Raw genomic sequence first — 23,049 nt, forward strand, 5'->3', positions numbered from 1 at the left:
GGGAGTACTCAAAAAAAGCGATTGATACGATATTGTCCACTAGAAACTTAATTGGCCCACCTGAATTAGCGCCAATTAACCAGTAAGCCACCGCATCCAATGATTAATGAAAGTCAATGATAATAGAGGAATTGGTGGAATGAAAAGTGCGAAGAAGCAGGAGTAACCGGTCAAAACCCCACGGATACGATATTGTCCACCACAAATTTATCAGGCAGAGGAAGCATCCCCAGTGAGCCACCGTGCCCAATGATTAAGATAGGTCACCGATAATAGAGGAATTGGTGGAATGAAAAGTGGGAGGAATCGGGAGTTCCCTGACAAAACCCACGGATTCAATCTTGTCCATTACAAACTTACTTGGCACACCAGACGAAGCACTCTTCCACTGATCCACCGTATGCAATGATTAAAGTAAGTCAATGATAATAGAAGAATTGGTGGAATGAAATGTGGGAGGAAGCGATAGTACCAAGACAAAACCCACGGATACAATCTCGTAAACCACAAATTTACTGGGCCAAAAGAGGAACTTCTCTACCGCTGAGCCACCGCTCCCAATGATTAAACCATGTCAATAATAATAGAAGAATTGTTGGAATAAAAAGTAGGAAGAAACGGGAGTACCATGAGTAAACTCACGGATATGAACTTGTCCATCATAAACTTACTAGCCCGAGGATCGAAACAGTAAGGATGCCACGCACCACATGAACAGTTCTACCACCGAGCCACCGTGCCCAATGATTAAGGTAGGTCACTGATAATAGAGGAATTGCTGGCAAGAAAAGTGGGAAGAATCAGGAGTACCCTGAGAATACCCACGTCTACAATCTTGTCCACCATAACTTTAGTTGTCCCACAAGAGGAAGCGCTCTACCACTGATCCACTGCTCAATGATTAAACCAATTCAATGATAATAGAGGTGTGGCTGGAAGAAGCGGGAGTGCCCTGAGAATACCCACGGATACGATCTTGTCCACCACAAGCTTACTTAGCCCACCCGAGAAAGCGCTATACCACTGAGACACTGCTCCCAATGTTTGAAGCAAATCAATGATAATAGAAGAGTTGGTGGAATGAAATATGGGAGGAATCGGAAGTACTCTGACAAAACCCACGGATTCGATCTTGTCCATTACAAACTTATCTTGGCACACCAGACGAACGACTCTTTCACTCACCCACCGCGTCCAGTTATTAAAGTAAGTCAATGATAAAAGAAGGATTGGTGGAATGAAATGTGGGAGGAAGCGACAGTACGCCGACAAAACCCAAGGATACAATCTTATAAACCACACACTTACTTGGACCACCAGAGAAAGCGCGCTACCACTGAGCCAGCACGCCCAATGGTTAAACCATGTCAATGATAATAAAAAATTGGTGGAATGAAAAGTGAGAAGAAATGCGAGTACCCTGAGTAAACCAACGGATATGATCTTCTCTACCACAAACTTAATTAGGTCACCAGACGAAGCGCTCTACAATTAAGCTTCTGTGCCCAATGATTGAACCAAGTCAATGACAATAAAGGAATTGGTAGAATGAAGTGTGGGAGAATGCGGGAGTACCCAAAAAAAGCGATTGATACGATCTTGTCCACAAAACCTCAATTGGCCCACCAGAGTAAGCGCTCTACTAGTGACCCACCGCGCCCAACGATTAATGAAAGACAATGATAATAGAGGCATTGGTGGAATGGAAAGTGCGAAGAAGCGGGAGTACCCTCAGAAAATCCAAGAATACGATCTTGTCCATCACAAACTTACTTGGCCCACCAGAGCAAGCGCTTTACCACTGACTCACTGCGCCCAATGATTGAAGCAAGTTAATGATAATAGAAGAATATGTGGAATGAAATGTAGGAGGAAACGGGAGTACCCAGACAAAACCCACGGATACGACATTATTCACCACAAATTTATCAGTCAGGGTTTGGAAACATTAAGGACCCCACGCACCAGAGGAAGGGTTCTTCCACTGAGCCACCGTGCTCAATGATTAAGATAGGTCACTGATAATAGAGAAATTGGTGCAATGAAAAGTAGGAGGAATCGGGAGTACTCTGACAAAAGCCACGGATTCGATCTTGTCCATTAGAAACTTACTTGGCACACCAGACGAAGCACTCTACCAGTGAGCCACCGCGCCCAATGATTAATGAAAGTCAATGATAATAGAGTTATTGGTGGAATGAAAAGTGCGAAGAAGCGGGAGTACCCTCACAAAACCCACCGATACGATAAAGTCAATCTCAAAGTTACTTGGCCCACCAGAGGAAGCGCTCTACCACTGACCCACTGCGCCCAATGATTGAAGCAACTGAATGATAATAGAAGAGATTGTGGAAAGAAATGTGGAAATGAGCGGAAATAACCGGACAAAACTCACTGATACGATATTGTCAACCACAAATTTATCAAGCACGGGATAAAAACAGTAGGGACCCCATGCACCATATGAAGCGTTTTACCACTGAGCCACCGTGCCTAATGATTAAGGTAGGTCACTGATAATAGAGGAAGTGGTGGAATGAAAAGTGGTAAGAATCGGGAGTACCCTGACAAAACCCGCGGATACGATCTTGTCCACTACAATCTTACTTGGTCCACTAGAGGAGAAGCTCTACCACTGGGCTACGGCGCCAATGATTAAACCAATTCCATGATAATAGAGGAGTTGCTAGCAAGAAAAGTGGGAAGAAGGAGGAGTACTTTGAGAATACCCACGAATACGATCTTGTCCACCATAAAATTACTTGGCCCACCAGATGAAGCGCTCTACCACTGAGCCACTGCGCCCAATGATTGAAGCAACTGAATGATAATAGAAGAGATTGTGGAAAGAAATGTGGGAGGGAGCGGGAGTAACCGGACAAAACCCACTGATACGATATTGTACACCACAAATTTATCAAGCAGGGGATCGAAACAGTAGGGACCCCACGCACCAGAGGAGGCGTTCTACCATTGAACCACCGTGCAACATGATTAAGATAGGTCACTGATAATAAAGGAATTGGTGGAATGAAAAGTGGCAAGAATCGAGAGTACCCTGAGAAAACCCACGGATTCGATCTTTCCCATTACAAGCTTATCTTGGCACACCAGACGAAGGACTCTACCACTGAGCCACCGCGTCCAATGATTAAAGTAAGTCAATGATAAGAGAAGAATTGGTGGAATGAAATGTGGGAGGAAGCGACAGTACCCAGACAAAGGCCACGAATACAATCTTCTTAACCACAAACTTACTTGGGCCACCAGAGGAAGCTCTCTGCCACTGAGCCACGGCGCCCAATGATTAAACCATGTAAATGATAATAGAAGAATTGGTGGAATGAAAAGTGGGAAGAAACGGGAGTACCCTGAGTAAACCCACGGATATCATCTCGCTCACCACAAACCTAATTAGGTCACCAAACGAAGCGCTCTCTCATTCAGCTTCTGCGCCCAATGATTGAAGCAAGTCAATGACAATAGAGGAATTGGTAGAATGAAATGTGGGAGAATGCGGGAGTACTAAAAAAAAGCGATTGATACGATATTGTCCACTAGAAACTTAATTGGCCCACCTGAATTAGCGCCAATTAACCAGTAAGCCACCGCATCCAATGATTAATGAAAGTCAATGATAATAGAGGAATTGGTGGAATGAAAAGTGCGAAGAAGCAGGAGTAACCGGTCAAAACCCCACGGATACGATATTGTCCACCACAAATTTATCAGGCAGAGGAAGCATCCCCAGTGAGCCACCGTGCCCAATGATTAAGATAGGTCACCGATAATAGAGGAATTGGTGGAATGAAAAGTGGGAGGAATCGGGAGTTCCCTGACAAAACCCACGGATTCAATCTTGTCCATTACAAACTTACTTGGCACACCAGACGAAGCACTCTTCCACTGATCCACCGTATGCAATGATTAAAGTAAGTCAATGATAATAGAAGAATTGGTGGAATGAAATGTGGGAGGAAGCGATAGTACCAAGACAAAACCCACGGATACAATCTCGTAAACCACAAATTTACTGGGCCAAAAGAGGAACTTCTCTACCGCTGAGCCACCGCTCCCAATGATTAAACCATGTCAATAATAATAGAAGAATTGTTGGAATAAAAAGTAGGAAGAAACGGGAGTACCATGAGTAAACTCACGGATATGAACTTGTCCATCATAAACTTACTAGCCCGAGGATCGAAACAGTAAGGATGCCACGCACCACATGAACAGTTCTACCACCGAGCCACCGTGCCCAATGATTAAGGTAGGTCACTGATAATAGAGGAATTGCTGGCAAGAAAAGTGGGAAGAATCAGGAGTACCCTGAGAATACCCACGTCTACAATCTTGTCCACCATAACTTTAGTTGTCCCACAAGAGGAAGCGCTCTACCACTGATCCACTGCTCAATGATTAAACCAATTCAATGATAATAGAGGTGTGGCTGGAAGAAGCGGGAGTGCCCTGAGAATACCCACGGATACGATCTTGTCCACCACAAGCTTACTTAGCCCACCCGAGAAAGCGCTATACCACTGAGACACTGCTCCCAATGTTTGAAGCAAATCAATGATAATAGAAGAGTTGGTGGAATGAAATATGGGAGGAATCGGAAGTACTCTGACAAAACCCACGGATTCGATCTTGTCCATTACAAACTTATCTTGGCACACCAGACGAACGACTCTTTCACTCACCCACCGCGTCCAGTTATTAAAGTAAGTCAATGATAAAAGAAGGATTGGTGGAATGAAATGTGGGAGGAAGCGACAGTACGCCGACAAAACCCAAGGATACAATCTTATAAACCACACACTTACTTGGACCACCAGAGAAAGCGCGCTACCACTGAGCCAGCACGCCCAATGGTTAAACCATGTCAATGATAATAAAAAATTGGTGGAATGAAAAGTGAGAAGAAATGCGAGTACCCTGAGTAAACCAACGGATATGATCTTCTCTACCACAAACTTAATTAGGTCACCAGACGAAGCGCTCTACAATTAAGCTTCTGTGCCCAATGATTGAACCAAGTCAATGACAATAAAGGAATTGGTAGAATGAAGTGTGGGAGAATGCGGGAGTACCCAAAAAAAGCGATTGATACGATCTTGTCCACAAAACCTCAATTGGCCCACCAGAGTAAGCGCTCTACTAGTGACCCACCGCGCCCAACGATTAATGAAAGACAATGATAATAGAGGCATTGGTGGAATGGAAAGTGCGAAGAAGCGGGAGTACCCTCAGAAAATCCAAGAATACGATCTTGTCCATCACAAACTTACTTGGCCCACCAGAGCAAGCGCTTTACCACTGACTCACTGCGCCCAATGATTGAAGCAAGTTAATGATAATAGAAGAATATGTGGAATGAAATGTAGGAGGAAACGGGAGTACCCAGACAAAACCCACGGATACGACATTATTCACCACAAATTTATCAGTCAGGGTTTGGAAACATTAAGGACCCCACGCACCAGAGGAAGGGTTCTTCCACTGAGCCACCGTGCTCAATGATTAAGATAGGTCACTGATAATAGAGAAATTGGTGCAATGAAAAGTAGGAGGAATCGGGAGTACTCTGACAAAAGCCACGGATTCGATCTTGTCCATTAGAAACTTACTTGGCACACCAGACGAAGCACTCTACCAGTGAGCCACCGCGCCCAATGATTAATGAAAGTCAATGATAATAGAGTTATTGGTGGAATGAAAAGTGCGAAGAAGCGGGAGTACCCTCACAAAACCCACCGATACGATAAAGTCAATCTCAAAGTTACTTGGCCCACCAGAGGAAGCGCTCTACCACTGACCCACTGCGCCCAATGATTGAAGCAACTGAATGATAATAGAAGAGATTGTGGAAAGAAATGTGGAAAGGAGCGGAAATAACAGGACAAAACTCACTGATACGATATTGTCAACCACAAATTTATCAAGCACGGGATAAAAACAGTAGGGACCCCATGCACCATATGAAGCGTTTTACCACTGAGCCACCGTGCCTAATGATTAAGGTAGGTCACTGATAATAGAGGAAGTGGTGGAATGAAAAGTGGTAAGAATCGGGAGTACCCTGACAAAACCCGCGGATACGATCTTGTCCACTACAATCTTACTTGGTCCACTAGAGGAGAAGCTCTACCACTGGGCTACGGCGCCAATGATTAAACCAATTCCATGATAATAGAGGAGTTGCTAGCAAGAAAAGTGGGAAGAAGGAGGAGTACTTTGAGAATACCCACGAATACGATCTTGTCCACCATAAAATTACTTGGCCCACCAGATGAAGCGCTCTACCACTGAGCCACTGCGCCCAATGATTGAAGCAACTGAATGATAATAGAAGAGATTGTGGAAAGAAATGTGGGAGGGAGCGGGAGTAACCGGACAAAACCCACTGATACGATATTGTACACCACAAATTTATCAAGCAGGGGATCGAAACAGTAGGGACCCCACGCACCAGAGGAGGCGTTCTACCATTGAACCACCGTGCAACATGATTAAGATAGGTCACTGATAATAAAGGAATTGGTGGAATGAAAAGTGGCAAGAATCGAGAGTACCCTGAGAAAACCCACGGATTCGATCTTTCCCATTACAAGCTTATCTTGGCACACCAGACGAAGGACTCTACCACTGAGCCACCGCGTCCAATGATTAAAGTAAGTCAATGATAAGAGAAGAATTGGTGGAATGAAATGTGGGAGGAAGCGACAGTACCCAGACAAAGGCCACGAATACAATCTTCTTAACCACAAACTTACTTGGGCCACCAGAGGAAGCTCTCTGCCACTGAGCCACGGCGCCCAATGATTAAACCATGTAAATGATAATAGAAGAATTGGTGGAATGAAAAGTGGGAAGAAACGGGAGTACCCTGAGTAAACCCACGGATATCATCTCGCTCACCACAAACCTAATTAGGTCACCAAACGAAGCGCTCTCTCATTCAGCTTCTGCGCCCAATGATTGAAGCAAGTCAATGACAATAGAGGAATTGGTAGAATGAAATGTGGGAGAATGCGGGAGTACTCAAAAAAAGCGATTGATACGATATTGTCCACTAGAAACTTAATTGGCCCACCTGAATTAGCGCCAATTAACCAGTAAGCCACCGCATCCAATGATTAATGAAAGTCAATGATAATAGAGGAATTGGTGGAATGAAAAGTGCGAAGAAGCAGGAGTAACCGGTCAAAACCCCACGGATACGATATTGTCCACCACAAATTTATCAGGCAGAGGAAGCATCCCCAGTGAGCCACCGTGCCCAATGATTAAGATAGGTCACCGATAATAGAGGAATTGGTGGAATGAAAAGTGGGAGGAATCGGGAGTTCCCTGACAAAACCCACGGATTCAATCTTGTCCATTACAAACTTACTTGGCACACCAGACGAAGCACTCTTCCACTGATCCACCGTATGCAATGATTAAAGTAAGTCAATGATAATAGAAGAATTGGTGGAATGAAATGTGGGAGGAAGCGATAGTACCAAGACAAAACCCACGGATACAATCTCGTAAACCACAAATTTACTGGGCCAAAAGAGGAACTTCTCTACCGCTGAGCCACCGCTCCCAATGATTAAACCATGTCAATAATAATAGAAGAATTGTTGGAATAAAAAGTAGGAAGAAACGGGAGTACCATGAGTAAACTCACGGATATGAACTTGTCCATCATAAACTTACTAGCCCGAGGATCGAAACAGTAAGGATGCCACGCACCACATGAACAGTTCTACCACCGAGCCACCGTGCCCAATGATTAAGGTAGGTCACTGATAATAGAGGAATTGCTGGCAAGAAAAGTGGGAAGAATCAGGAGTACCCTGAGAATACCCACGTCTACAATCTTGTCCACCATAACTTTAGTTGTCCCACAAGAGGAAGCGCTCTACCACTGATCCACTGCTCAATGATTAAACCAATTCAATGATAATAGAGGTGTGGCTGGAAGAAGCGGGAGTGCCCTGAGAATACCCACGGATACGATCTTGTCCACCACAAGCTTACTTAGCCCACCCGAGAAAGCGCTATACCACTGAGACACTGCTCCCAATGTTTGAAGCAAATCAATGATAATAGAAGAGTTGGTGGAATGAAATATGGGAGGAATCGGAAGTACTCTGACAAAACCCACGGATTCGATCTTGTCCATTACAAACTTATCTTGGCACACCAGACGAACGACTCTTTCACTCACCCACCGCGTCCAGTTATTAAAGTAAGTCAATGATAAAAGAAGGATTGGTGGAATGAAATGTGGGAGGAAGCGACAGTACGCCGACAAAACCCAAGGATACAATCTTATAAACCACACACTTACTTGGACCACCAGAGAAAGCGCGCTACCACTGAGCCAGCACGCCCAATGGTTAAACCATGTCAATGATAATAAAAAATTGGTGGAATGAAAAGTGAGAAGAAATGCGAGTACCCTGAGTAAACCAACGGATATGATCTTCTCTACCACAAACTTAATTAGGTCACCAGACGAAGCGCTCTACAATTAAGCTTCTGTGCCCAATGATTGAACCAAGTCAATGACAATAAAGGAATTGGTAGAATGAAGTGTGGGAGAATGCGGGAGTACCCAAAAAAAGCGATTGATACGATCTTGTCCACAAAACCTCAATTGGCCCACCAGAGTAAGCGCTCTACTAGTGACCCACCGCGCCCAACGATTAATGAAAGACAATGATAATAGAGGCATTGGTGGAATGGAAAGTGCGAAGAAGCGGGAGTACCCTCAGAAAATCCAAGAATACGATCTTGTCCATCACAAACTTACTTGGCCCACCAGAGCAAGCGCTTTACCACTGACTCACTGCGCCCAATGATTGAAGCAAGTTAATGATAATAGAAGAATATGTGGAATGAAATGTAGGAGGAAACGGGAGTACCCAGACAAAACCCACGGATACGACATTATTCACCACAAATTTATCAGTCAGGGTTTGGAAACATTAAGGACCCCACGCACCAGAGGAAGGGTTCTTCCACTGAGCCACCGTGCTCAATGATTAAGATAGGTCACTGATAATAGAGAAATTGGTGCAATGAAAAGTAGGAGGAATCGGGAGTACTCTGACAAAAGCCACGGATTCGATCTTGTCCATTAGAAACTTACTTGGCACACCAGACGAAGCACTCTACCAGTGAGCCACCGCGCCCAATGATTAATGAAAGTCAATGATAATAGAGTTATTGGTGGAATGAAAAGTGCGAAGAAGCGGGAGTACCCTCACAAAACCCACCGATACGATAAAGTCAATCTCAAAGTTACTTGGCCCACCAGAGGAAGCGCTCTACCACTGACCCACTGCGCCCAATGTTTGAAGTAAGTCAATGATAATAGACGAATTGGTGGAATGCAATGTGGGAGGAAGCAGGAGTACCCGGACAAAACCCACGCATACGATATTGTCCACCACAAATTTATCTGGCAGTGGACCGAAACAGTAAGGACCCCATGCACCAGAGGAAGCGTTCTACCACTGAGCTAACGTGCCCAATGATCGAATCAAGTCAATGATAAAAAAAGAATTAGTGGAGTGAAAACTGGGAAGAAGCGCTAGTACCCTGAGAAAACCGACGGATGCGATCTTCTGCAGCACAAACTTACTTGGCCCACCATAGGAAGCGCTCTACCACTGAGACACTGTGCTCAATGACTGAAGCAAGTGAATGATAATAGAAGAATTGGTGGAATGAAATGTGGGAGGAAGCTGGAGTACCCTGACATAACCCACGGATACGATCTTGGAAACCACAAATTTACTTGGCATACCAGATGAAGCGCTCTATAGCTGAGCCACTACGCCCAATGTTTGAAGCAAGTCCATGATATTAGAATAATTAATGGAATGAAGTGTGGGCGGAAGGGGGAGTACCATGAGAAAACCCACCGATATGCTCTTGTCCACCAGAATCTTACTTGGTCCACCACAAGAGACGGTCTATCACTGAGCCACGGCGCCCGATAATTAAACCAAGTCAATGTTAACGGAGGAATTCTGGAATGAAAAGTGGGAAAAGAGGAAGTACGCTGAGAAAACCCACGGATACAATCTTGTCATCCTCAAACTTACTTGCCCACCAGCGGAAGCGCTCTACCACTAAGCCACCACGCCCAATAATTAAGGTAGGTCACTGAAAATAGATGAATTGGTGGAATGAAAAGTGGGAAGAATGAGAGTACCCTGGCAAAAACCAGGGATACGATCTTGTCCATTAAAAATTTACTTGGCACACTAGACGAAGAATTCTACCACTGAGCTACCGCGTCCAATGATTAAAGTAAGTCAATGATAATAGAAGAATTGCTGGAATGAAATTTGGGAAGAAGCGAGAGTACCCTGACAAAACCCACGGGTACAACCTTGTAAACCAGAAACATACTTTGCCCACCAGAGTAAGCGCTCTACCACTGAGCCACTGTGCTCAAGTATTATACCAAGTCAATGATAATAGAGGAATATGTGGAATGAAATGTGGGAAGAGGCGGGGGTACCCTGGGAAAACCGACTAATACGATCGTGTCCACCACAAACTTACTTGGCCAGAGATCGAAACTATAAGGACCCCACGCACCAGAGGAAGCGCTCTGCCACTGAACCACCGCGGCAAATGAGTACAGCTTGTCAATGATAATAGAAGAATGGATGGAATGAAAAGTGTCAAGAAGCGGAAGTACCCTTAGAGAACCTACGGATACGATCTTGTCCCCCGCAAACTTACTTGGCCGCAGATCGAAATAATAAGGACCCCACGCACCAGAGTAGGCGGTCTACTATTAAGCCACCGCGCCCCACAAGAATAACAAAGTTGGAAATTACTAGGAAACATTTTAAGAAGCAATATTTTTCAATGGTAAAGACCACTGCCTGATGATCGTCTTTTAATAATTCCATGAATAGAAAAGACTGATACGTCCCTCTCCTATTATGTCATTTTAAAACCATATACGTTATCCGGATATTATCCTTTATTCGTCATCCGGATGTAATTAGTTATCCGAATGTTCTATTATCCAGATATTAGCTTAATTTTATAAATTATCCGGATAAATCCATTATCCGGATATTATCCGACATCCAGATATTATCCGTATCCATCATCCGGACATCATCCGTTATCAGGTTCTTATCCGTCATCCGTTTTCCGGATATTATCCCTCAGCCGGATATTATCAGTTATCCGTCGTCCGTTTTCTTATCCGTCAACCGGATATTGCCAACCCGGATAAGTTTCTATCCGATATCAGAATAAAAATTTATCCACATGTGGCCATCCCTAATGAGCATCGTCAGAAACAAACACGAACTAAATGTCTTCAAAGTCTGCTACACAAGAGCACGGGCGGATCCAGGGGGCGATGATGGCGATTGCCCCCCAGAAAGGGAATCTTTCCTATTTTATATATAAATAAAGCCCATTCCAGAGTTTGGAGCACTTAAAAGTAGTTCTAAGTAGTAGTATTATCAACCACCGAGCCCCCAGAAGTCCATCGTAAATCCGCCTTTGGGCAACAGAATGGGTAACACTTATTATTCACATTCAGTTTGCACATCTCAACAAAAAAAAATATTTTGATTCACTTCCATCTACTGCTGCATTCTACTAAACTGTAACGACTTTTTGCTTAAAAATAATTATTCACTTTTCAATAATTGTAATTGTTTATAAGTTCAGTAATTTACCATGAATAGAGTCAACTAGAAGTGTTTTTGTAACGAAGAAATATCAACATGAACTGTGGAATATATTCTCGCAAACTTTCGAGAGTCGAGAGTCGACAAACTTTACGTTTTCGTTTAGCGATTACCTCGAAACCGCGGTAGCCAGAATTAGCCCAGGATAGGGGACTTATATTAAGAAAATCAAAATCTCAGGAAAATGCAGAAGTCTTTTAGTCAGAGGGGGAAAAGGAATGAAATCTCTAATTTCTAGTTCTGTTAGTTTTATAGCTCTTAGGCCATACCAAAGTACTGATAGAAATATGGCCAATGAATTATGACTATTTTGTAGAACATTCCACTTTAATATAACAGGAAATTCATCTTCCGGCTTGCTTGGTTGTGAAAAATTATAGAGTGTATTGGTATACTGTGTAAAGTACGTGTACTGTCGCTGATTTGTGATAACAATCAGAAACAGAAGTAAAAGGTAAATTACTGTAATAGTTTTCTGTTAATTTTTGTATTCAAGGGGAGACGGAAAACCTACTTTTATCTTAACATTTATTTTTCTTGAAATTTCTCTTCGGGTTCACACCCTTCTCCCTCAACATTGAATACGGAAATGGAGAACTTATTTAGAATTTGATTGTGATTCCAGTATATTTCAAGCATCACTTCTCGGATCTGGGCCTGTGATATGTCGATACGTCGCTATCGTCGATCGTATATTATCATATATCAACATTCGATATCGCGAATATATGGATATGAATATATCATTCTAAATTTTCAACATCGATATTCGGGGGGCGGCGAGGTATAAGGGACCCATAAGACTTGCGATAGATGAAGAAATTACACTTACTTTTTACAATATTGTTTTCTAATCATAATATCTTTACTACCACAAATTGCAATGTAAATACATCCACTTGCAAATTTGCAATATTATATTGTAGCCTATAATTCCTTAGGCGCCAGAACTTTTTTGTTCCCTGAAAAAAGAAACAAAAAATCATGTGCAAAAGCAAGTGCTTCGAACTTTGGACTAGAATTTACCATAAGAAAGTTTTTTATTTCTCTTTCTTGGAGATTTCTACCTCTTTTGGCCTTTGGGACCGCTCATCGAGAAAACGGTCACACATGATCGCTATATGCATTCATGCTCTCAGGCAGAGTCAGAGATTTTAAAAAGGAAACGACTTTTTAATAATAATAATAATAATAATAATAATAATAATAATAATAATAATAATTATTATTATTATTATTATTATTATTATTATTATTATAACAATGGAGTTTACAACTAGGGTTCCATTTCTTTATCTTGCATGGGAGGGCCGCAAGTCTGCTGCGCCACTGGTGTCCCCTATTCTGTGTTTGTCTCTTTTTCGTTTCGTTTAGCTATTTGTTTTTATGCTGTTAGGCTTTTATATGAAACCTTTATATTATATAAGTCTTTGTTTTTATGAGTTTCTTTTTTGGGTGGGGAGGGGGAAAAGAGAGTAATGCTTTCTTCTTATATCTGTTTCTTACCATTCATCTTGTTTGAACTGCTTAAGTAAGTCATTTTGTATCTTTTGATGTCATCCAACTCCGTCACAATAATACAATTTTCATTCTTAACAATTTGTTTTATTCTCATATTTGCAGTTTGCCACACTGATATATTTGTGACAAATTTGAGGTTTAGTCTAACGCCTTTCGAATTTGCAACCAACCCAACCGCCGAGCTTTCTGGGTTGCCTGCTATTGCAGGAAAAGAAGAATTACAGGCGGTAATGCACTTTTGGAGTCGTGTATACATTCTGCTATTACATCTGGTGCACTTTTTGGTAGAACGTAACTAGAACACGATTGTATCAATGCCTCTTTTTATTTGGGACATTGTCCCATAGTCGACACATATGAAAAGAAATCTCTTAATCCATGGTTCAAATTCTGATAGAGTGTGAAAATAACAAACTTGTATCATGTCCCACGTCTTCTGGGACATATGACGTACTCGAAATATAGGAAAATACCACGAGAAATTCGTATCTTACACACAGTGCACATGCCAAGACAAAGACGAAAATGAACCAATTTGGCACATGTAACACTACTGCTGGGACACCATACATATGGAAAATAAAACGACATGAGTAATAGGAAGAAACGTCTTAAAGCTCTGATTGTTTACAACTGTGCAGTCATCATCATCACTATCATAGGTATTCTGCCTTTATTGGCAGGTCGCCACCATACCCTCTAGGACGTCCCTCATGATACAATCTCATCTTAGGCAATGCCCCAACCAGTTTCTCTTCCTCTTCCTAATAATGTCTAAAAGTGTTCTTTTCTCACCCACCATTTCTAACACTCTCTCATTCGTTTTCCGCTCGACCCAACTAATTCTTTCCATTCTTCTCCACACCCACATTTCGAAGGCTTCCAGTCGATTTTCGTCACCTTTACGTAATGTCCACGTTTCCGCCCCATACAGTACAACACTCCACACGAAGCATTTTATGAGTCTTTTTCTCAACTCTTTGTTCAAGGTCCCACAAAACAGACTTTTCTTTCTTTTAAAGGCTTCTTTCGCCATTCCTATCCTTGCTTTTATTTCACGTTCGCATTTCATGTCATTACTAAGAACTCTACCCAGGTATCGAAAACTATTCACTTGTTCTATTTTCTCCCCTCCTACTTTTATATTTGACACAGACCCCTTCGTTCCAATCACCATGGCTTTTGTCTTTCTAACATTTATTTTCATCCCAAATTCTTCAAAGCCCTTTCTCATTTTTTCTAACATTTTATTGATTTTCTTTTCAGATTCTACAACAAGCGCCATATCGTCTGCAAATCTTATACATCTAATCATTCTACCTCCTACCGAAATGCCATCATCATCATGTAGGCTCTTTTTCTCTATTTCTTCTAGATAGACATTAAATAGTGTTGGCGAGAGGCAGCATCCTTGTCGAACTCCCCTTCCAATTGCACTCTCTTCCGTCAGTTTTTCCCCTATCCTAACACTTACTTGTTGGTTCATGTATAAGTTTCTTATGAGTCTTCTATCTTTCCATTCCAACCCTATCTTTGTTAGAACTCCCAACAACAATTCCCAATTCACGCGGTCAAAAGCCTTTTCTAGATCAATAAATACAACATACACCTCTTTCCCTTTTTCTATAAATCTTTCACCGATCACCCTTAATCATCCAATAGCATCTCTTGTGCCCTTGCCTCTTCTGAACCCGAACTGCTCTTCCTCAACATCTTTATTTGTTCTTCCATATAACCTTCTGTTCAGTATTCGGAGCAGAATTTTAGCTGCATGAGATATGAGACTAATAGTTCTATAATCCTCACATCTCTTTGGGTTCGATTTCTTAGCCATCGGTATCATGATCGTTTTCAGAAAGTCTCTTGGCCATTCTCCTGTTTCATATATTTCATTGCATAGTCGCCACAATTCTTTCTTTCCCTTGCCTCCTATATTTTTAATGAATTCAATTGGTATGTTATCTATTCCTGTTGCCTTTCCATTCCTAATCTCGGATATAGCCTTTTCAAACTCATCCCGAAGAATACTAAATCCTTTATCATCCTCACCTACTTCATTTTCCACTTCAACATTTAGGCTACACGGTCTATCCCTACTCTCATATAAGTCTTCAACGTATTCTTTCCACCTTCCTATGAGCTCATTTCTCTCGCTGACTACCTTCCCATTCTTATTTTCTACTGCCATCATAATACTCCCTTGTTTCCTCCGAAATTCCATAGATTTCACCTCCTTGTACATTTCCTCATATTTCCCAACTCTTTCTAATTCTTCTATGTTCTCGCATTTCCTTTTGTAAAAATCTTCCCTCGCTTTGTCTGTTTCTCTTCGTAATTCATTATTTAACTTTCTGTACATCTTTCTGCCCTCTTCTGTATCAACCTGTTTCCACATCTTTCTCTCCCTCATTTTCTGCAACATCTGCTCCGTAACCCATGGTTTCTTAGCAGTTTTGTGCTCGCGGTAACCTACTGTTTCTTCTGCAGCCTGCTGTAAGCAACGTTTAATATGTTCCCACCGTGAGTTACTACCTGCGCCTATCCTTTCCTCGTTTGAACATTTTTCTTCGAATTTTTCAGCGAAAAGATTTCTTATTTCCTTGTTTTTCAACTTTTCAGTGTTCAACACTTTGTTACCTACTTTTCTTCTGTCTACGTTTTTCAGTTGAATATCTACTTCGGCCAGCACAAGATTATTACAACTGTGCAGTAGGAGTAACAAAATGAAACACACAAGCATGTCGGGAGGCTGTAGAAGAGCGCTTGGCAAACAAAGTGGGTACTCTTCAAAGAAATAAATACAGATAAAGTGAGGCTCCCTCGAAGCCTCAGGGCTAGAGCGCTCGCTTTCGCTCGCGTGGTTGCATTTTCCAATCCTACTGGGAGCCCACGGCCTCAGATTCAAGACCCGAGTAGTTATTTTCCTATTTTTTGCACGTGGGACGGTGTCCCAGCAGTAGTGGGACATGTTGACATTTGTCCATTAGCTACATGTCGATATCAACACACACATTGGCCACATTTCAATATCGATCATGCGATCCCACTGGTGACATTCATTTAGTTTACCCACTTTCTTAGTGAGTCCCCTTGCACAATTTCAACTTAACGTCAGTTGTTGCATCCTTATTGGAATGCAACCGTGCACATCATATTGCATCGGTTTTAGGGAATATTATTGGTGAATTAGCAATGGCTTTCATGTTCTTGATGCTATTTCTTACATTTCCGACGCTTTGAACTCACATTTACTTAGTATGAGTGCATTACGGGGCATTTTTGCGTTACGTATTTCCACACATGTGAATTATCTTGCTTCATCTGTTGTTGTCTATCGACACTCCAGATGTCTTTCTAGAGCATTTGAGTACAAATTCGCTACACTTAATACTCAGAACGTCACTGTTGGCCAGCATCCGTACCTGGCGATTATGCAACCACAAACAATGGGCATGAAAGTGTCCGCCATTTTGTATTTGTTCCAGATATCGACTTAATACAAACGAATTATTGTTACCTGGTAGAAACATTATCAATTCATATCCAATTAGACCAATTTTCATTTGGCAAATTATCCGGGATTCCCTACGTTCCTTTGGGGAATCCATTGCGCGTGCATGGTAGGATTGTGAAACATGCAAAATTCAATACAGCAGGTATGACTTCTTTAGTGAATTTTTTACCCGCCCTCTTTACGTTGGATAGTTTCCGAACTAATGGCGTCCGAAAGTCATTCTTCCACGCTTTCGGCACCTTGTAGATCCGAAACTATGTTCGATAGCCGAAAATTCAAAAGAACTTTTTTCTTGTCTCAGTGGCAGGAGTCACTTCGCAAGAGTTGTAACACTTATTTCGCAACACTCGATATATATATATATATATATATATATATATATATATATATATATATATATATATATATATATATTGTATACCTTTTGAGTCCTCGTCTGGAGAACCAAATAGCACTATGTGGCAATATCGCAAATAAAGAACTACAGATTAGATCTACTAATCTATCACACAGTTATATCAATTCTTTCCAGATGGCAGCTAAAGTCGGTACTAATTAACACTGGCATCACTTATTACTGTAGCAATCAGTTCAACTGTTTATTGTATTCGTAGAGTAATGCTAATGGGAGCCACTTTTAGAACATCCGATATATATATATATATATATATATATATATATATATATATATATATATATATATATATATATATATATATATATATACAGAGATAGAAAAATAACCATATTTTAAGGATTAACATTTCTATTAAAATGAAGCACTTTCTGCACGTTTTGGCGCCAATACACCTCATTCCAAACTTTAATACACGACTAAAATGTTTACTTCCATTAATTTAGAGTATCTTAATAAACAACTTTTACAGTTAAAAGTTTATAATCGGCAGTAGATTTCCATATCGTACATACAGAAAGTGAAACACTAGGCCTACTCACATTGGTGTTGATGTAATTGGAGACCCTGTCAAACTAGATCTCTCCGCAGTAACAGATGACATTGGTTCCCTTTCCGTTTGTGAGCTTTCTAAAACCTAAATGAAAAAGAATGTTAATGATAAATTTATTTATTTGAAATGTAATATAAAAAGCCGATCTCAAACTCATTTCAGAAAAGTTAATAACCAGTTTAAGCAGGCTCTAATAATCTTTTTAAAATATCTTAATTTTCATAATAATACGATACAAATATACAAATAGAACTTATGTTTAAAGGATAGGAAAGTTTCGAATGTCCATTTTAAATTGTTCGAGTTTGCAGATTTTAATCACAAGCTATAAATACATGCACATATTTACGATAGAAAATTCCATTCCAAGTCCGTTATAATTATCGACTTGTTGCATCAATTTGGGGGAAAATCTGGCCGCTGTAGAAACATGTCGGAGTAAATTATATCCGCTGTAGCTACCAGCATTGTCTTAAATATAACATTAGTTGAAAAATAGATGAAAGTAAAGGCTTGGATGGTAAAGGCTTGTATAGAAATGAGATATGCAATTAGTGGCGACTCAATGACCTGCCCACACGATGACTTTAAAAATTGAGTAAGTTATTTAAAAGTTTTTGGTATGCAAGGATTTATAATAGGCATCGCACAGTATTTCAATAAATTATTGATTTAGAATAGTGGTAAATTTCTGTGATGAGACTCACCTTACGATAATAACATTCATGTGGTCAAAATGTACAATATGCCTGTGCACAAAGGTGATTATAGACCACCGTCATCACAGGATTCTCAAACGCATATTTTATTGGACTTAACTAGCTATTAAAAATAAGACAAAAGATTATTTCAATGAATGAAATAATTAAAGGCAGCAAAAATTTAAAGTGGATGACAATTCAACAGACGAGAATCAAACATTAATCATTCAAATAAAATAATATGTTGGAAAATTGACAACTGTATTTTCATCTTGTACTTCCATCTTGTATTTTCATCTGTACTTTCATTGATTAATGAGTGCAAAGGTATAACCTGTGTCTAAGTCAAAGTAAAATCTCCGTATTATTCTGGGAGTTTATTTTAAAGATAATCTAAATGAACTGCGTGATCAGTATATATACTGATCCAAATTGCCACTTGGATCTGGAAGATATCTTTTCTATTAGCACTGCTTGTCAGTTTTTCCAAATTGGGAACTTAAATTAAAAGGGCCAATTAATGTTCAACAAGACATACCTTGTATTTACAAAACAGTTAGGGTACGATATTGTAAATTGGAGGGAGTAATGGTATGCAAGGTTTATTGCGCATATGGGCACGAAGTGATATTCCTGCGCAGGGTAGAGGAGGAACAATAAGAGGGCAGTATTAGTAATGGGGCGTTTACACTTGGTCGATTTAGTCGCACGGCTTAATCGACTCGCTGCATTTGCGACTAAATCGAAGCAACTAGACCGAATGAGATCGATGGATGTGTTCAATTGTTTCAACCGAAATTGAATGCTGCTTGTCGACTCGCTCTCCTCTGGCCGATTCGAAATCGACTGACAATTTTAAAGATGTCCAAGCAAAAAGTAATTGGTACAATTTGCGGTGTTATAGCAGAAGAAAATAGAATCGACCACAGAAAATAGAACGTCTTTCAATTCAGTTGCTAGTCGATTAGTCGCTTTCGATCAACAAGCGATTAAGTTGAAGTCCTGTTTACACGGTCGATTAAGTTGAAAGTGACGTCAATTCAACTGAATCGAATGCAAATCGACTAAGTGTAAACGCCCCATAAGATGCGGAGGCGTCTGCAATCGAAGTCGACAAATATGGACAACATTGGATATCTTTTGTATGGGAGGAAACCACACCGAATATCTACAAATATTGTGTGCAGTGTAGCGATGCAAGCCCAAGCCGTGTGACGGTGTTCAGTCTAATTGACTAATTTAAGAGTAGGTATCAGTCTACTCTCAGAGAAGCAAGTTTTTGGTGGTCAGGCAGCGCAAGAACTTCCACTGTGATTGAAATTGTGAATACCATTGTCATAAATTACACGAGTCAGTCAATAGACGAGATGGTCAGAAACTGGAACATGCTATGGAAAAGACGAAATATGAAATCAGGAAAGGTCAGGGATGATTGAAAAACTGTAACGATGTACCAGGAACCTTTTATTCTATATGATAGAAATACTGGACAGTTCTTCACGCACACCACTTGTAGCACTTGTAGAACTCATTAACAATGCACTTTTAGAACCCATGAATCATAGACTCAATCAAACCAATGGCAATAGAATGACATAATTTAGAGCATGGCTGCTATTCTTAATTTTGTATTGCGTATTCCGTAACAAAACCTGAACAGTAACTGCAGCAATGCATTTCCTTGTTCTAAACTATTCATGACCTGGAAATTTGTGAACTTTCGTATACCAATTTGGCAAGAATGCTGTATAATATTTTCTTAATAGATTCATATGATTTGGAATAAATAAATATTTGGTTATCGCAATGCAGTTTCATTTATTTAAATATTGGATGATTTATTAAAATCGAGTCATATTCATTTGGTTACACCTATACTCACAAAAATATTTTCTATAGATACAACATTACAGTTTGTTTTTGTGTGCAGAGATTGACTTTAGAGTTTAGATTTATTTAAGATGCAATTTTATAGGATCTTTTATAAGAATTTGAAATATTGGTCTAAATCATAATAATTAGACGCAATTTATAAACAGAATGAATTTGACTTATTATTCTTTTGTATTTGACACATTATACCTTCATTTCATATAGGTTCAACTGAATATATTTAGATCAATGTAATTTATCTTTCTGACACTAGACAGAAGATAGATCTGATAAACAGATCTATTACTATGTAGTCAATTGTTAGATTAGTATGCCTAACACTAATATATATAACGTATTTAATAAACGATTCTTACATTTGAGACTTTCGTTTATCTACAAATTTGTCTTCATTCTAATGACACTTTGTATCTTTAGGTAGAAGATGTACAGTATCATATACTAACAAATATTGCACGAGCTACGAATTACCAAATTGACGTAGCGGTCAGTTTTGACATGTTTTACTTTTACACAAGGAATATTTCGTCATGAATTTATCTTGACTACAAACTGTTTACTTGTTACAGAGACTTTGTATGAATATATTTAAGCTATAATTAATAACGTTTATTACTCGGCTTAAGAATTATTCGAATTAACGTATCAGAATATGACATCTTAATTTTATGACATTAACACTCGCATACCCTTAAGTACTTGAAAGTTACGCTCTCCTTGTCCAGAGCCTTCACAAATGTACTCATTAAACCAAGTTTAATGTGCAGTGGGGGATGTAAGATTTGGTTAGCATCAATCAATAGAAGATGTTGTATATTTTGCTCACGAACAGTGCCTAGGCCAAACCCTTTGTACATAGTGGTTTGCATTGTTTCGGCTGTCCCACAAACACAAGAAACAACTATACTTTGTGTATCCTCCTTGCAAACTCTGGAGGATGGTTACAACTTTAAGATCAGGACACATTTTCAACTTAAAAGAGTTGTATTATGGCAGACAGCATTTCATCCATAGTTTGATACGACTCTTTCATCCCTACTGCGTGGGCAATGGATATGGACGGCCACTGATTGCCGTTATGCAGAAGCACCATACCTTTAAACTCAACTTAGAGGCATCAATAAACAGACCCACTGCATTGGGTTATGTTCAATTCCAAGTGTATGGAACAGTCCATTCACATCGGTACACACACACATTGAATTCTCCATCCGATAGAACTGTGCGAATTCCTTCTCTCGATCCCAGTACAGTGAAATAGACGTGCATGGTGCTAAAAGATGACAATGTTGTAGCCTAGACCCAAGTATCTGGCTTCATTTTTTGTCAAATTCAGGTCTCGCACTAAGTCATTTGATTCCTCAGTTCAGGTTGATGAATGAGGTGAGGCCACTGTGCATTTTCAAATTCCCATTCTGATTAAGGAATCACTTTCACTTTTGTTGCTACAATTCTCACTATCAGTCACTGTGCTTGATGGTGTCCGAGAGGATTGGCAAATCCGGCCCTTGCGGTACAGGTTTCATTACTGACATCACGTCGGCATACACAACAGAATGTTTATTTTTACTGGACCACTAGTCAGACAAAAGTAACAATCCGTTGTGTGGTCCTTCGGTTCGCGCCAAATTATGGGCACTCCGAACTTCATTGCTTGCTTCTTTCCTTTCATCGACTCAGTGTTAACACACATGATACACAACACACATGAGGTGCCCATGATTTATCTTGGTCGCTTAGGGGACAATCAAAGTATGCTTTGTATGCTGTCCGTATCAGTTGCGAAATTTGTTTCCTCTGTGATTTTGGTGTAACTTACCACACACGTATCAGAAGCAGTTTGGATTTGTAACACAACCGAGTTTACGGTTTCGTGCTGTAGCCATTGAGTTCCAACTTGACTATATTTTTATTCAAACCACAGAAACAAAATATTCCATTCACAAGACGCTGTCCAATACGACTACATAAAGCGGATTAACTGCAGCAACTATACTTCCACCACGATAAAAGACAAATAACACAACAATCAGGAGAAACTCCCACCGGTTTATTTATCACGGGTAAAGATCTAGCCGACTGATATACGCCACATGTTTTTCTTTTTCTTTAGTTCAGCAGTGTTGCCAGCAATGTAAATAAAAAATTCGGCAGCAACGTAGCACCGGAAGTGGCGTCACGCGTAACTCGAAAATGGTACGTTGGATTCAGCGCATCGGAATTAGTAAAGAACACATATTGGCACCGCAGTTACAAAATGGTTGTCACGTAGTGTAATTCAACAAGGAAATAATTATATCATGTTAATTTAATTGAAATTCATCGTAATTTAGTCCATAACTAACACTTTACCATTTTATATCATAAAGGTCAGATCCACCGTTACTGTAACAGAGCGCTGTTTGATCGATTGACCGTAGAAACTCAAACTCCATTAGTTAGAATTTCACAACCTGGTTTTGTTACAAGTATAAACTCTGTAGTCAGTAAATAGAGGCCGTGGATCATGTGTCAGAGTTGATGACGATGCGGTTTGGTGGGTCGTAGGTCGGAGCGGGTCGGTGGGTGGTGGGTTAGAGTGGGTCACGGTGGGTAGTGGGCAAGAGTGGGTCACTGCTTGTGGTAGGTCATGGTGAGTCAGAGTTGGTCATGGTGGGTGGTGGATCAGAGTGGGACACGGTGGGTGGTAGGTCAAGGTGGGACGTGGGTCACGATAGGTA

The 23,049-nt window shown here is 40.5% G+C and overlaps 1 protein-coding gene across 2 annotated transcripts in view; it reads right to left on the minus strand.

Annotated features, from left to right (window-relative positions):
- Positions 1-23,049, minus strand: part of LOC145684748 (uncharacterized) — a 1,464,901-nt gene that overhangs the window by 430,847 nt on the left and 1,011,005 nt on the right. For both annotated transcript variants that reach the window (XM_081757122.1, XM_081757121.1), the window contains one exon: positions 17,725-17,819. In XM_081757122.1, coding sequence (XP_081613248.1) covers positions 17,725-17,819 — 95 coding nt within the window. The remainder of the gene's footprint in view (positions 1-17,724; positions 17,820-23,049) is intronic.

Source organism: Thermobia domestica, chromosome 5 (assembly GCF_964235325.1).
Source record: "Thermobia domestica chromosome 5, izTheDome1.hap1.1, whole genome shotgun sequence".
NCBI classification, from domain to species: domain Eukaryota; kingdom Metazoa; phylum Arthropoda; class Insecta; order Zygentoma; family Lepismatidae; genus Thermobia; species Thermobia domestica.